Genomic DNA, 15,468 nt, shown 5'->3' on the forward strand with positions numbered 1-15,468 from the left:
GACGTCCGCGCCTAGCTCCCATCCGCAATCAAGCTCCCATAATAAACCGTCACAGCCTTCACCTTCTCCCCGACGACTTCCTCCTCCACCTCGACCCACTCTTTCTCCCGCATCCCGCCCTTGTCATCCATCTCAGGCGGGTCCAGCCTCCGCGCCAGCTGCGCAACCTCCTTCATGTTGACATTCCGCGGGAGGTAGTAGGCGATATTGGGCGTGATGGCCGCCGAAATCCGGAAGAGCTCGTCCCCCGGAATAGGGAGGATGGCGGATAAGGGGAATGTGTGCGTGGTGGGTTGTTTGGCGGAAGGTGATTCTGCGGATGGGGTAGGAGGGAAGGGGAGGGGGTCGGCCGATACTGTGAGGTAGTTGACACCGCCTACTGGGTCAGCTGAAGGCAGCGAGAGTGTCGTGGGCCGTTAGCTTACCCCATGGTGGACTGAGAAAGACCACGTCAATAGCCTCCTTGTCCGCTTGAGCGGCGTATGACCTCGCCCAGTCGATATAAGACCCATGGATAAACTCAATCCGGTCCGCTACGCCATATTGTAGAGCATTATGCCGTGCGAGCTTGAGTCGAGTCAGGTCGTTGTCAATGGCGATGACTTTAAGTCAGCTCAGATCCGCGTGTATTCGCAGAAGCGCCAGCTCACCCCGCTCGCACGTCTTTGCAAACTCGATAGCGTTCCCCCCGACCCCGCAGAACGCATCGACAATGACGTCGCACCGACACCTCTCGGCAATGTGCCGAGCGACAGGCTGGGCAGTGACCGAGAACCAGCCGGTGTGGTCCATGAGCAGAGGGAGCTCGTCGTATTCTTCAAACAGCAGGTGTCTTTGCCCAAAGTCTATAGGTCAGCTATTGCCTCCGCCGAACTTCATTCTGGAAGGCCTAGCTCACATTTCTTGATATCGTCAGGGACGTGATCCCGATTCACATACCGCTCCACCAACCCCGTACAGTCCCACGGATGCCCCTCGTACGCATTATGCACCGGCAACTCCTTGCCCTTCCGCCGTTTCTGGACCGGTCGGACCAGCGATGGGGCAGCACCGACCACCCAGGCTCCTTCTGTCCGCCTCCGCTTCACCGCTCGAGGTGGGCTAGAGTCGACGTCACCCGCAAGCGAAGCCTCGGCCTCGACCTGGACCTCGACCTCCACAGCGGCTGACGGGAATCCCTTCGACCCGCTTCCTGATGGCCCCGCCTGGATCACCGGTGTCGGGTCCTCTCCCTCATCCTTCTCTGGCGACATCGACTCTGGCTGCGTCCGAAGCAGCCTGGATCCAGACCCAGACGACTCCGCGAGCATCTCCTGCTTGATCTGGAAAGAGTCGAGGTCCGGTCCGTTCATGGAGAGATAGCGACCATTTGTCCGGATCGTATTGCGCAAATCTACCGGGAGGGATGCGAAGAGCGATCTGGAGGGGCCGCGCTTGCCCATGTTGTTCAGAGAATATAGATGTATGGTGGGAAGATGAAAAAGCATGAGCTGCAGGCTTCTTGTGCGCTGGGTGGCGTGGAGTCTCCAAAGGAATTTCGACTCTTGCAGACCTGACATTTGGGAGCTTTCGATCTACGCGTTGGCATTCTTCTCCCTCTATCTATCTACCTTCGGTCGACGCTGGGTCATTGCCGCCAGCATGTCTTTGCGGTCAGGCAGAGTCAGGACGGCTCCAGCCGCTACATTCGCTCCGGCGGTCGACGCAGAGCCCTCGGCCGCTCAGCGTCTTTGGTCTATTTCAGAAATCAAACTCCGCATCCTCGAGTTCCTCTGCACCGGGGATCTTCTGCGGGTACTGCGGACGCACAAGAAGGGGATGTCGGACGTGTCAAAAGTCTTATACAGGGAGGTGACGGTAGGCCGAGCTGATTCATCGCAGACAAGCACCCTACCGCCGCGCTCAGCTAGCCATCGTTGACTTTAACTCCGTGGACATTGCCTATCCGAGGCAACTTCGGAATTTGCTCTACAGAGTAGACGGGAAACCGATCCGGCGGGGCCGTACCAGAGGCATAGCTTGGTCTGCCCAAGCTGGCGAGCTCGAAACGATCCTCGCCGATCCTCCACCGTCGTTCGACTCGATCCAGGAAGAAGTTGACGCTTTCGCAATTGCGTCGGCTCGGCTCACGGCCATGTCTTCAAAGGCGACCCCGCAGGAGATGCTTGATCATGCTCAGCAGATACTTTACAGCATCGAGGATGCGAAGGGTGCTGCCGAGGAGGCCAGGGACGTGCTGGAGGTCATTGTTGAAAAGAGCAGTGTGGCTGAACAGGAGGTGGAGGAATACGTCCGAACGCTCAGAAGGATCGTTTATGGAAGGGAGTCTCCTTGCGAGGGAATGGGACGGTGGATCGGCTGAGCTGAGGAGGTTTAGGGGAGCAGCGGACATCTAGGATGATGGGAGAGAGGGATGGGGGTGGAGGAACCGCACGGATAGGCTAAGGCGGGGGGATGGGCGCTTCAGAGGAGCATATTAGTTTTTTCGCGATTTACGCTCTACAAGTTCTACGTGGCCATGCTATCTTTAGTCTGGTCATTAGGCCATATATGCGCTCTGTATCCCGAGCACTGGACCCAGACCAGCTGCTAGCTAGACTACATAGTACTGTAGCTTGCCATCTGGACGACCTTAATGGCCTTGGAGCTTGGTCCGTGCGTGCCCGAATTGCCCTTCGTGCGGTTGCTCCCTTCACCAAACGTCTTCATGTTCTACATATCTTTCCCTCTGAAGGCAATACCATACCCGCCATGACCCTGCGCTCGGGCAAGATACGCGCTCCCCCGGCTCCTTCCACCGCATCGGCGCAAGCTCCGCAACCCTACTCGGCCGGCCGAACGGTCTGGGAGATCGCCGAGATCAAAAGCATCATCCTCCGGTGGACCGACTCGCCCACCCTCGCGCGCTGCCTTCGTCTCTCCAAGAAGGGCATGAGCGAGGTGGCGAGGGTACTCTTTCGGGAGATCACGTATGATGAGGCGACTCTGCACATGTCGAGAGATACGGTAAGCTCACGTCCATGTTCCTCATCGCCGGATTCCCCTCCTCAAACTCTACATCACAACAACTTTTCGGCTAGAGCTGACACCTGATAGGCTTCAAAGCGCATGATTTGCAACGCAGTCACCCATATCGACGCTCGGCGGATAACCCATCATCCCCCATTGGTCTCGCGCAAGCTCTATGCAGCGATGAACGCAGATCCCTCGAGCAGATACGGTCGACAGTCCCTGTCCGGGTTTCTCGAGGAATATCGGCCGGAGGCGCTCCCCATCATCGTCGAACCACTGCGGAGGGTCTTTCCACACGTTCGCGCAATCACCTTCGGCGCGGCACGCAGTCCCGCCTATGGTGCTGACAGCTGGGAAGTCACCTTCTCCCCAGCAGATCGAACGGGCGGAACCTCCGGGCCTTCAAACCCGTCCAATCGGACCACCACGTCATCCCGTCATATCAAACTCCTAAGGCTTCACCTGTGGAATCAGCACACACCATACGTCATACCGGTCGCCCGTTCCCCCTCGTCCGACTACACAATAGAGGAACGCTTCAATCTCCAGATCCATGGTGGTCCTCCCACACCTTCGACTCTACACGACATTTTCACCGGCGCCGCGATCGATCGTATGTGTGACCTCTACCAGGTTGTGTACTTCGATTCGCAACGCGTCTCACTCGAAGAGCTCTGCGCGATCTACAACCACCAGTCCGCCCGAGGTCACACAACCCGGCTCTCTACCATCACCGCCAATAACATTACCCCTTTCGACTCTTATGCCTTCCTGCAATTTGCCGGAATCGCGTCGAAACACCTCACTTCTTTGACCCTTTTCTGCGACAGGGACTCCAATCCTCAAGCGCTCCCCCTACTGTCTTTTGCAGATATCCCCATCTTCACCCAGATGATTCGGAGTAACTTGCCCAAGTTGGTCCATCTCTCCATCGCGTTGACGGGTATCGACACGGCCGAGGCGGACTGCTTGTCTGGTCTTACTAGAGACTGCTTAGAGAGGGAAGGAGGCTTGAAAACCCTGTACATCCACGCTACGACCCACTCCTCCGGTCATTTCAATATCATCCGGACACTGGCGCCAATCCTCGGCTCGGCAGCGGACGTAAACATCTCGTACACTACACTGCGGGGATGGGACGATGGAGCAGTACTGGCCTACTTGCGCAAGTGAGTAATTCAGACTATCCGACCGAGTGTCGCTAATCTTGCTCAGGCAGCCAGCTTACCGGCGCGCACACCTCAGCCAGATCGATTTCGCAGATCTCGATGTTCTTTTACCGTCGCAGCTCGAGGGGCTCCGGTATCGGGTGGACGGAAAACCCATACGGCTGGGACGCACGAAAGCCACGGCCTGGCTCGAACGCGCCGCGGAGCTCGAAACGGCCGTTACCGACAGCGGCTTCCACGAGGTCCCGGACTACATTTCGGACTTTGCCCAAACGGCGGAAAAGCTCAGAGTGATCTCATCGTCGGCAACCTCTAAAGAGATGCTCAACCAGGCTTGGTGGGTACAGCGGGCGGCTAGCGGGGCAAAGCAGGCGGCGATGGATGCGGTCAAGGACTTGCAGGAGATCATCAGGAAGAGCGAGGCGGCGGAGGCGGAGGCGGGCGAGTACGTCAAGGCGCTCGAGCGGATCGTTGGCGGCGGGTGAGGAGTTCGGGGGTTGATGGCGGATAGAAGAGGGTCGGGAGGACGACGAAGGGATGTAGGCGGGGAACCAGGATACTTGAGCAATGGAAGGGTCATGGGGACGCCGGAGGAATTGGGTCTGGCAGTGGTGATATTATCGTTCGTTTCGAGGGGCCGTAAATCATGTATCCAAGTATGTGTAGCTGATCTCATGCTTGTCACTGAAGGCGTCGACTGAGCTGGCCCTTGTTATCCTCGCTCCAGTCTGTCGCTTCTGTAGACGATCCGGCAGTGCATAGTGCCTCCTGTCTTAAAGATACGCCGGCCTACTGGTCTCTGAATGGTGCCGCACTTGGCCTGGCCAGGAACGAAACTCAAGCCCCGTCGAAATCCTCATTCCTCGCGTTGCCTCTTTACCTCTCCTCGTCCTTTCTCACTGGCAATCAGACCGCAGCAAGCTCACAGTCGCCATGGAGTTCGGCTCAGACGAGATCCGCGGCGCTGAGTTCACCTTCACAGCGGAACCTCCTCTCCCTCTCCCCGTTCCCGCTGGACGGATCGTCTTCAACAACCCCTACATCAAGCTCCCCGGCCTCGCCGTCATAATGCGCTGTAATCGAGCGGGTATGCTCGCTGTTGCGCAGGAGCTGTATCATACTGTCACGTATGATCAGACCCAGACGCTGCTTGACAGATGTACCGTGAGTTGAGATTCGAATGTGCAGCCCTTCACGTTTCTCATCACTCGTAACCCTGCCCCTGCCCGCAGCTCTAGAAGCTAATCAATCAGCCCAGAAGCGCGATGTACTGTGACGCCGTGTCCGTCGTCAACGGCACCGCGCATCACATGCAGAACCACCGACCGGCCATACTCGCCCAGCTCACCTCGACACCGAGCTTCATCGCTCGAAAGGCTCGAGGGGGCGCGGAACCGACCGACAGGGCGCTCGCCTACCATCTCGGAGAGTACCACCCAGACGTCGTCGACATCCTCGTACGGTCTCTCACAGAGCAACATCATGAGCTCAAGGAGATCCGCCTCGGAGGAGGTGTAACCATTACGCTTTCCCCTGCCCCGTCACACGGCGTCCCGGCGGACTCGGCTTCGAGCTCCACGTCGGCGGTCATCGGACATATTGCCATCTCCAGATTCCGCTATCTGAATGTCTCTGACGGCTATGCGCAGCCCTTCCTGCCCCCGGCTCCCCCCTCGGCCGACTATACCATTCACGAGCGGTTCAGCCTCATGATCCAGGCGGTCCCTCAGCGGTCCGATCAGTCCCTAGAAGACATCTGGCAGCATATTTGCTCGGACCCGCATCTCGCCAACGCCGGACCCATCGTCGATTGCGGGCCCCTCCCTGTCCGTCTCGACGACATCATCTCATCATTCGCCCGTCCAGAATCGCTCGGGCACCCAAAGCGGCTCGGACAGTTTTATGCGCCATATATCACATCTTACTCCATCTGCGACTTTGAGCGCTTCGCTACGGCGGACTTAAAGTCTCTCACCATTCTCGACCTCCTAGACACCTCTTGCTCCAACCTCGCACAGATCTCCTTCGCCGATCTTGCGTCTATCAGCCGACTCGTCAGATACGAGATGCCGTCCCTCTCTACTCTTCGGCTTACCCTCCGCATGGCCACCAACCCCGAGAGCGACTGCGGCGACCTGTCAATCGAAATCGGGCATTGCGGGCGTCAGTTTCGCCGACTTGGGCGGAATCAGCCGGATCGTACGGTCGGAACTCCGGTCGCTTACCCATTTCGGTCTCACAGTCAGCTTCACGCCCAATTGTAAGACAGCGTGTCGAGACGCACTCGCGGACGACTATCTTGACCAAGGCGGATTGGTGTCCTCCCTCGACATCACAAGCAGGCGGCACGCCATCCCGCTTTTTGACGCCATTCGTCTATGCGGCCTCATGTGCCGCCCGACGGCGTCCATTTACATCCGACCGAATGAAATGTGGCCGTGGGGCTCGGAGGAACTCCAGAGCAAGTTATTGCGTTATCTCCTGCAGTACGTCAGGCACGACACCCCTGTCTCTTGAATCATCTGCCTAAATCGCGAGCTGAAATGATAGTCAACCCGCACAGAGGCGCCGATATCTCTCGCAGGTCGAATTCTCCACACTCGACGTGGCTGACCCCTTCGGCGTCGACAAGCTCCAATATCACGAAGACGGTCGGCCCATACCCCTCCGCGTGTCAGAGTCCACCACCTGGGCGGACAAGGCGAAATCCCTCCTCGATCACCCCAATCCTTACCCTTCCGCTAGTCTTTCCAGCGCACTGCATGATCTTGATGGGGCCGCATCACGGCTCAAGGCGATGGCGGGCGCGAGTACAACGGCCGAGGTGCTAGAGGAGCTGGCGAAGCTTGTGGAGGCGCTCTGGAAAGCTGATTGGGCCGCGGGACAGGCGTTGCACCCGAAGCGGAGTCTATTGAAGATGACAGGAGAAGCAGAGGAGATGCGGCGGTGTCTCAGGGGGGTCGTCACTGGGGCCTTGGACTGAGCGGGTTGTCGGTGGAGGGACGGGGAAGCTGAAGCAGGCGGCTGAGGCATGGAGGACCCGGGGAGAGTCGGTGTAGTTGGTGGACTTTGATGGACTCATAGGCTCATTGTACATACATGTCATGACTTCTCTCGCCGACCTTGCGAGTGCGGTCTGGCTCATCGGTACCTCTGCGAAGCGTCTGCAGAGGCTTCAGCTTGGAGGGCCGGACAGGACATGTCCGTGCGTCAACTCGTCCGCTCCGTCGACTTGATGTTCAGCCCAAACTGCCTCTATCGTACTTCATCTCGACATCAACGATCTTCCTTGGAAGTCCTGGCGGCTGCCCGGGCGAGGCATATAGGACAAGGCCAAGATCATGTTCCCGAGGCAGGCGAGTCTCGGCCCGCCCGGCTCAAACAGCTCCGCCAATCGCGCGGAACCGCAGGTTCCCGCCTCTCGGGCCTGCTTCGATATTTCGGACATCCGCGAGCTCATACTCGTGCACCTCGATCGCGGGTCTCTCGCAATCTTTATGCGAGTGCAGAGGAGGACCATGAGAGATGTCTCGGAGCTGCTGTACCACTCAATCAGCGGGAAGAGGGCTCAGTATGGGCTGACGTCGCGGTCGGTAAGTCTTCTTCTGGTTGGCCTTCGTCTGGAATACAAGCTGACTTCTCCGTAGAGTCGGAGTCAGCTCTATCGTGAAGGTGTCCGGCACATTGACGCTCGTTCGATCATGGCTCCCGCAGTCAGAATGGCGCGTCACGCTTATGACCGTCCCCTACTCAGACGTCTGGAAGCGGAATCCTCGGTCGATGATCAAGGGGACTGGTCGTCGGATAGCCATGGGTCATCGGACGAGGCGGACGACGAGACGGACTCTGACTCGGAAACGGAACGCAGACTCTGGTCTAAAACTTGCCAATGCCCTCGTTCCCGGCCGTTCAAATACGATCCATCCGCTGCCAATCTCGTCCTCCCGGACATCGTCCGGCGCTTCCCCCATGTCAAGGACGCAACATTTGGAGGCGTATACGAGCCATTCGGGAATGATGACATCTGGACGGTGCAATTCAACAACAACAACACCAGCGGATCCTCTCACGCCGGACACGTCGACCTCTTCCATACTCGGCGGTTCGACGTCTCGGCGGACCCTGCTACGGCAACCCTTCCCTTTCCTCCCCCTTCTCCCGCCTACACCATCTGGGAGCGTTTCGACCTCATTGTGCACTTTCCACGATGGCGCGAAGACCCTCTGCGGCCGACCGAGTGGCTGGAGGCCCTCCGCAACAGCCCCATCATGGGCCAGCTGTACAAAAGCGTCAGCCTCGGGCGCTTCCCGGTGGACCTCTCCTACTTGAGCGGGCTGTACCTGCTCCAGGACAAACAGCACTTCTCGGAGCGGCTCGAGCATATCATCTCCCCTTATACTACCATCGGAACCCTGCGCGACTTCGCAGACTTTGCCAGCATCGCCTCGACCTCGCTCGTCTCGCTCGTACTATGCGGGGAGCGATCGTATCGATACCCACCTGGCGGAACCAACATGTCATTTTCGGACCTCCCGCAGCTCGTCGATACCATCAAGACAAAGCTCCCCTCTTTGCGCTTGCTCCGTATGGCGCTGGAGGGGGTCGGCTCGGCGGACAGAGACTGCGCAGCCATGCTATCTCCGGAGAAGCTTGAGCCAGGGGGCACCCTCACCGAACTCGTCATCCTCACTTCAGAGCAATACACGGCGCTGTGGTCGGTCTTGCGCTGCTTAGCCCCTCTGTGGTCGCGTATACCAGATGCGACGGTACATATCGCTATGGGGGACTATGGTGGCTGGACGGCCGAAGCGCAGGCGGTCTATCTTCGGTATTTACAATCGTAAGTCGTCCACTAGCTTGTAAAGAAGGGTTGAGGAGCAAGACGCTGACGGCATAGACAATCGCCCGAAAGACGCGCCCATCTCGCAACCGTAAACTTCCCCTCGCTGGGTCTATTTGACCCTATTCAGGTGGCGGATCTCGCATACGACGCCGATGGCCGTCCGATGCGCAGACAATAGCACAGGATATGCAGGCGCCGGCGGTTGCAGGAGCGGTGTGGGCATAGCGGCAGAATGTATATGCGGTGGACCTATGGACAGAGTAGGGGTCAGCTTGCGGGAGGGGTAGATGACAATGCATTGACCCGGAGTGAAACCAACTCGCTAAGCTAAAGGCATACCAATACTGACGCTATGTACAACTGAACTTAGAGAAGCCCCATATCACTCTCCTAACTTCAAGTGAGTCCTCAGAAACTTGACTGCCGCCGCATTTGCCTCCTCAAACGCCTTCTTGCTCGCCTCATTGTTCAGATTCGGCCTCGCCGCGAACCCGTGCGACGTCTCTGCTAATCAGCCTGATTCCTTGGTCATACCTTGGTGGACTCACGCTCATGCACGGTCTGCTCAAACACCACACCCCTTCCCTCCATCTTTTGGCGCACCTCTGCGATCTGCTTGGGCTTGAATAAGGGATCGTGGCTCGCAAAGTGCCACTGGGAGGGTTTGGTGATCTTAGGGTAGGCGGCGGGATCGGGTGCGGCGTGGCAGGGGATACCGCAGTCGAGGAGGGAGGCGTCGCCTTCGGAGAGGAGGGAGATGACCATGGAGCCGCCTCGGCAGTACCTGTACCGTTAGCTCATGATGCGACCGAAGTTTCGAGGGGGACATACCCGATACCGCCGACCCGCTCGTACCCCTCGCTGCGGAGCTCTTGGATCGCCTGCATGATCAGCTGGAGTACAGCGAGTGTGTAGGATGGGTATGATGCACCTTGGAGCAGATAGGGACCAGCTTCGCCAGTGTGAAACCTGGGAGCTTCCAAATCAACTTGGAGAAGACATAGAGGTAGTCTTTGATCGTGGCAAACCAAGATTTCTCCGCGTTCTCCCCTGGGAAAGTATCCATGATACCGGTGAGTAGCATAGGCTCCGGCGCGTCAGCTAAAGAGTCAGCTTCCTGAAGTCATCATGGGCATCATAACCACAGCAGCTCACGGATATAGTCCGGAACGATGACTGTGATGCCGAGTTGGTCGGCATATTGATCAGCGATGATCTTGGGGTTGGTCTGTTGATTAGCCAAGCCAGTGGGGTTGTCGAGAGGGCTAACTCACAGTCTTGAAGCCCATAAGGTCGTACAGGATCACCAGAGCAGCCTTGTCGTCCTTGACGCCCTCCTTGGGCTTGACGATATACCGCGCGACGGTCCGTCCGCCCTCCCCAGCCAGCTGCATGGTGCCTCGCGGCTCGCCGGGCAGCTCTGTGGGCATGGTGACACAGCACGGTGAGACGTTGAGGAAGGACATGGTCTTCGGAGTAGGTGCTGAGATCAGTGCTGAGAGTGGAACAAGCAGAAGATCAGTCAACTCAAAAGGCTGTGGGTGGCAGGCTGACAGCAGTAAGCTCGGCGACCGAGCTTAATTCTCTGTGTTCCGTCGGAAGCAATACGGTACGTAAACTCCGCATTCCTCGTTGACTCATCCGCGTCGCGTCAACTCTGCATCATCACTCGCTCGCGCTGTATACCTCTCTTCAGACCTCGCCGGCTCCTACATCCCGGCTCTGAGTAGCCACAGTCTCGTACTCGGGTCTTATACAGATCAATAATTGCGGAAATGTCGGCTTCAGCGGACAGGGCAGGCTCGATAACCGCATCACCGCGCGGGTCAGCCGCGGCCAAGTTGGAAGCTGGGGTCGATGGGTCGGAAGGGAATGCAGGAGATGAAGGGCATGAAGGGCATGAAGGGCATGAAGGGGATGATGGGCAGGAGCAAGCAGGAAAAAAAGAGGGTGACGATGTGGAGGTCAAGGTCAAGGTGGAAGAAGCCGTTGTCGATGCAGTGGCGGAGGATGGCGGTAAGGTCCAAGAAGCGGCAGCTCCCCAGCCTCTCTTGAGTCCTCCGCAGACTGTCATTGATCGCTGGAACACGGTATGTCTGTCATTACTATTTTCGCGACCTTAGCTGACAAATCAGCTACGAACGGCCGAGCGCGCTGCCCGAGACGCGAGTCATATCTTTTTTTCCCATCCTGGACAGTTCTGACAATCTCAGGCTTCGGACGCCCAATGGGAACAAGTGCTGTGCAGGGCTTCTGACCCAGCCTCTGGCCCGCTCATTCTCGCCGATTTTGTTCCTGTGAGTCTCCCCTCTTACTTCCGTCGCCATCGCTGACTCTCATTATCTTGAGTATCAAACTCTCGAACGTCAATGGGAGGATGCCCGTGCTGCTCTTCATCCCTTCCTCGTCAATCATCGGAAGATGTACAACATCAGCCAGCTGCCGGGAATGGACCAGTACAGGTTCAAATTCCGTGAGTATTCTCCTCCAGCTCAGGTGAGTCTTTCCCTCTGGCTCTGGTACGGTATCTGCAACGGTAACCACGAAATAATCAAATATGACTGCCTGACTCGTTGTGCTGTATATGTATATAGGCTTAGTATGATCAGACAGACTTTAGGTATGGATGGGTACGCTGTATATAGCTTGAGCTCGGCTAGACGCATGCTTTAGATGTGACAGGTTCAGAGCAGCATTTGTTTCCGACTTTGGACTGGCCGTGTATTACACATTCCATCCGACTTCCGCCTCAATTGTCCCTGTGAAGTGGTCGCTGCAACACTGCCGCCACATATGTGCACGGCCGATCGGGTGGGTTTCGATTAGCCTCTCGGTGTCCACCACGACCAGCGAACGAGTCGTCCGAGACACCCTCGTGCCTGCGCTCCTCGGCAGTCTGGCGGAGTCTCGCAGCGCAGCTATGCGAACAGACAGCGAGGCGGTCACCGGCGAGCCAGCCGAGATGTTACGAGAGGCGGAAACACTGCTGTGTGCAGTCGCAGAGGCGAATCAGAGAGCGGCGAATCTGTTGAAGAAGGCGGGCGGAGGCGTGGAGAGTGATCTCAAGGCGAACATACGGACGTTAAAACATCGGGTGTCCAAGCCAGCAGCGCATCAAGAGGGCCGGCGGACGGCTGGAAGAAGCACCCCCAGGCGCACAGTTGGTGAGTCCGGTGCTTTGAGCTGCGGCGGAGTCGAGCTGACATGTCAGAATGATGAGGACACGTCGTCGGATGACTCCAGCTAAAAGCGATGGTGTAGCCAGACGAGCAGCGGGATGCATCTGCGATATCTATTTCTTCGACGCCTTCCCTCTCGGCCTCTCAGATACCACCTGCTTGTTCCCGTCCTTATCCTTGGACCGCCTCGTACGCACACCCTTCAGCACACCTGTGGCGGACCGAGGGTGAACATTTCCCTTTGACTTTCCTCGACCACCTCCGTGCGGGTGGTCGCAAGCGTTCATGGCGAGACCTCGAACGATAGGTCTTTGACCGAGCCAGCGTGCTCGACCGGCTTTACCGAGTTGAGCAGAGTGATGTTCTTTGCTGCAGGCGTCAGCCAAGCCTCCTCTTCGGATCGAATCACTCACTTGCTAACCGTCCCCACCGTCGCGCAACATCCCGGATCCAATCGCCGCACCTCCCCACTTTGCAATTTGACCAGCACGCTTCCATTCTTCTTCTGCAGCTTTCCATCCTCTCCTACACTCCCGCCCATGCTCAAGATCTGCGCTCCACCCAACGCCTCCCCCTTGGGTCCGTGGTGCGCCACAATCTGCCCGTAGCTCCCTGCTGACCGACACAGCTGCATCCGTCCCGATGCCGTCATGGAGATGTTGTGGATGGATGTTCCAGCGGGGATGAGGTAAAGAGGGAGGACGTTTCCAGGTTTGAGGGTCATGGTACGGAGGAGACCAAGAGCGCGGGACGTTCCGGATTCTGGAGGGTTGACGGATTGAGGTGCTGAGGGATCCGAGTCGGAAGGCTTCTCGCTCCATCCCTCGACAAGACCAGACGGTATACCACTCCGATAAGAAGTGACGACGTCCCCCGCTCTCAATCCCTCCGGAGCGAGGATATAGCTCCATCCTCCCCGGACCTCATTTCTCGATCGAATGGTCGCGCCAGCATCCGTACTCTCCTCTCCCTCCATCTCCGCCAGTGCCGCCCCTTCTTCCACTTCCACATCCTTCGCACCCGCCACCCTCGCCTTGAGCAGCGCGATATGCGCACTCCGTCCCGGATCATACTCGATCCGAACAACGTCCTGCTCCCCCGCTTCCACCCGGTGGAAATCGACAATCCGTAATCTCTTGCGATGCCCTCCGCCTACGCCTCGGTTGACGACTTGTCCAGTCCCGTTCCGCCCGCCATTACGCCGAAGAGGTATTGTGAGGTCTCGTACGGGCGCGCCAGCGTGAAGATGGGGGTGATGGGGATGGACGAGGTGGCGCAGACCCTATGTTATCAGCTTTGCCCGAGCCAAACTGCGGCCGATAGCTCACTGGAATCTTGGGAAATCCTGGTCCAGTATACTTCTTCATGGTAGTCTGACCTGTACTCCGCGATGCCGAGCCAGAGAGCGAGAACTCAGGCGTGGGCACCGGCGCAGCTGATGGTCGACTTTCGCTCTCGGTAGCGTACAGCCGCCGAGCGAAGGCGGACGATACCGGTATAACTGGCTGCCTAAGTGAGAAGGCCGCCGTCCGCACCGCTGCCCTCGAGCTAGAGGCCATGTTGAACACGCCGATCATGGTGGGAGATGTAGATGAAAGAGCAAAGACAGGCCAATTTCTTGCTGGCCAGAAGGGCAGCGGATTTTGGTACCGTTCCTGAGGAATTTGATCACGTGCAGATGGATGTCGACGTCCTGGTGCAGCCATAGTATAGCTTGACTCTATACATCTATCATCCATAGATAGCAAGATGGTATCCCTCACTATCAGCACCAAGGGCAAGCCCAAGGTGTCGGTCGATTTCCCAGACCGGCATCCCGAGCAAGTCACCGTCAAACAGCTCCACCAGGCTGTCCACGCCAAGTTTCCCGTGGTGAGCTCGGACGGACCTCCGCCTGGAGCCAGGCTAACTCGATAGCTCGTGCCGAACAGGCAGCGACTGACTATCTCGAAAGGCGAAGGAAAGCCCACACCCTTGACGGACGAGTCTAAATCGCTCGCTTCGTATGGCGTGGGAGACAAGGCGGAGCTTCGACTGAAGGATCTCGGGAAGCAAGTGCCGTATCGGTACCTGTACTTGTGGGAATATGTTGGTCACTCGAATTACAAGGAGATGGACCTATGGCTGATACACCAGGCTGGACCGATCTTCATCAACCCGCTGTTCCTCAAGCTCTCTCACCACATCTGGGGAGCATACACGCCGTCCGCTCTGCAAATGTCAGCTCCAATTCTCGCCCGTAGGATCATCAGCTGATGAGACAGAGCTATTCGCAATATCATCGTACTGCACTTCATCAAGCGGTGGCTGGAGTCTGCATTCGTCCACTCCTTCTCGCGGTCAACATTGCCACTAGCCTACGTCTACCGAAAGTAGGTTCGAGCCAAGTCTGCTACTGATCGAGAACTACGCTGATTTCGCCAGCTCGGCTTACTACTGGGGAGTCGTTGGCGTGCTCTGTGGCTTGACGCTGTACCGCCCCGCCTACTCTGCTGAGGCGCTCAAGGGCTCCATCCTGAACAACCCCGCTTGGGTCGGCTTTTGGAGCCTCTTTATCCTGGTCAGTCCTTCTCTTTCCGCTGAGAACCATGCTGACCGCACAGTGCGCTGAACTCCTCAACCTCAACGCCCACGTCCACCTCGCCTCGCTGCGCCAGCCCGCTGGTCAGCCACGCAAGTACCCTACCGGTCTTGGCTTCGGGACCGTCGTGTGTGCCAACTACTGGTTTGAAACCCTCGGTGTCTTTGCGATGAGCATCATGACTGGCTTTGATATTGGCAGTGAGTGGGCTTCCGCTTCGAGGTGGCCTCGAGCTGATAGGGTGTAGCTGTGGTGTACAGCGTCATTGCGACGATGTTCATGCACCGCTGGGCGGCGGGCAAGTACGCCAGGTATAAGCGCGAGTTTGACCCCAAGGTGTTCCCGGGGAGGAGGTGGAAGTGGTTCCCGCCCTTCAGCTGAGTCCTCCGGGCAGGTAGGGAAGAGTATATGTGATGGAGGGAAGTAAAAAAGGCATGCAAGCCGAGGTGTTCGTTTATCAGGGGAATGTACGTACTAATATCGCTGATACGCTGAAATCTCATTCAGACTCGATCACGCGCCTGGGTGCTGCTCCTGTTCCAGAGCTATCGCTATTCCCAAGTATGGAAATGGGTCGCTCATGGGCGTAATTCTGACTTTGACATCAATCTTTCGTGCTGGTGCCCGCGTCTAGCGGCATTTGGATTCTGCCACATTCCGTCGGATTCCATGATGTCTGATGGC

General features: G+C 57.6%; 6 protein-coding genes across 6 annotated transcripts; 3 read left to right on the forward strand and 3 right to left on the reverse strand.

Annotated features, from left to right (window-relative positions):
• Window positions 1-11: 11 nt before the first annotated feature.
• MKK02DRAFT_42028 (RNA cap guanine-N2 methyltransferase-domain-containing protein) lies at window positions 12-1,442 on the reverse strand (the record flags this gene model as incomplete). The annotated part of the gene is made up of 4 exons (XM_053091809.1): window positions 12-376; window positions 426-602; window positions 651-845; window positions 899-1,442. 4 exons carry the CDS (start codon window positions 1,440-1,442, stop codon window positions 12-14), a joined length of 1,281 nt encoding a protein of 426 aa, XP_052948775.1.
• A 199-nt stretch (window positions 1,443-1,641) lies between these two features.
• MKK02DRAFT_31263 (uncharacterized protein) lies at window positions 1,642-8,835 on the forward strand (the record flags this gene model as incomplete). Its single annotated transcript, XM_053088247.1, has 13 exons — window positions 1,642-1,857; window positions 1,907-2,311; window positions 2,473-3,006; window positions 3,097-4,181; window positions 4,258-4,662; window positions 4,961-5,345; window positions 5,435-6,344; window positions 6,490-6,667; window positions 6,732-7,087; window positions 7,266-7,386; window positions 7,425-7,774; window positions 7,854-8,470; window positions 8,512-8,835. The coding sequence occupies 13 exons, from the start codon at window positions 1,642-1,644 to the stop codon at window positions 8,833-8,835; spliced, it is 5,886 nt and encodes a 1,961-aa protein (XP_052948776.1).
• Window positions 8,836-9,406: 571 nt separating this feature from the next.
• Window positions 9,407-10,454, reverse strand: MKK02DRAFT_42033 (Alpha/Beta hydrolase protein; the record flags this gene model as incomplete). The annotated part of the gene is made up of 6 exons (XM_053091810.1): window positions 9,407-9,528; window positions 9,573-9,808; window positions 9,856-9,905; window positions 9,956-10,125; window positions 10,180-10,252; window positions 10,299-10,454. The coding sequence occupies 6 exons, from the start codon at window positions 10,452-10,454 to the stop codon at window positions 9,407-9,409; spliced, it is 807 nt and encodes a 268-aa protein (XP_052948777.1).
• A 345-nt stretch (window positions 10,455-10,799) lies between these two features.
• On the forward strand, window positions 10,800-12,271 carry MKK02DRAFT_42034 (uncharacterized protein; the record flags this gene model as incomplete). The annotated part of the gene is made up of 5 exons (XM_053091811.1): window positions 10,800-11,114; window positions 11,238-11,321; window positions 11,374-11,497; window positions 12,021-12,184; window positions 12,236-12,271. The coding sequence occupies 5 exons, from the start codon at window positions 10,800-10,802 to the stop codon at window positions 12,269-12,271; spliced, it is 723 nt and encodes a 240-aa protein (XP_052948778.1).
• Window positions 12,272-12,316: 45 nt separating this feature from the next.
• MKK02DRAFT_35857 (putative ribosomal protein L2) lies at window positions 12,317-13,762 on the reverse strand (the record flags this gene model as incomplete). The annotated part of the gene is made up of 3 exons (XM_053089282.1): window positions 12,317-12,572; window positions 12,617-13,485; window positions 13,532-13,762. The coding sequence occupies 3 exons, from the start codon at window positions 13,760-13,762 to the stop codon at window positions 12,317-12,319; spliced, it is 1,356 nt and encodes a 451-aa protein (XP_052948779.1).
• Window positions 13,763-13,952: 190 nt separating this feature from the next.
• On the forward strand, window positions 13,953-15,165 carry MKK02DRAFT_42036 (uncharacterized protein; the record flags this gene model as incomplete). Its single annotated transcript, XM_053091812.1, has 7 exons — window positions 13,953-14,075; window positions 14,121-14,291; window positions 14,340-14,422; window positions 14,468-14,575; window positions 14,628-14,763; window positions 14,807-14,984; window positions 15,032-15,165. The coding sequence occupies 7 exons, from the start codon at window positions 13,953-13,955 to the stop codon at window positions 15,163-15,165; spliced, it is 933 nt and encodes a 310-aa protein (XP_052948780.1).
• Window positions 15,166-15,468: the final 303 nt, after the last annotated feature.

This window comes from Dioszegia hungarica (assembly GCF_025882075.1).
Source record: "Dioszegia hungarica strain PDD-24b-2 chromosome Unknown MKK02contig_5, whole genome shotgun sequence".
Lineage (NCBI taxonomy): Eukaryota > Fungi > Basidiomycota > Tremellomycetes > Tremellales > Bulleribasidiaceae > Dioszegia > Dioszegia hungarica.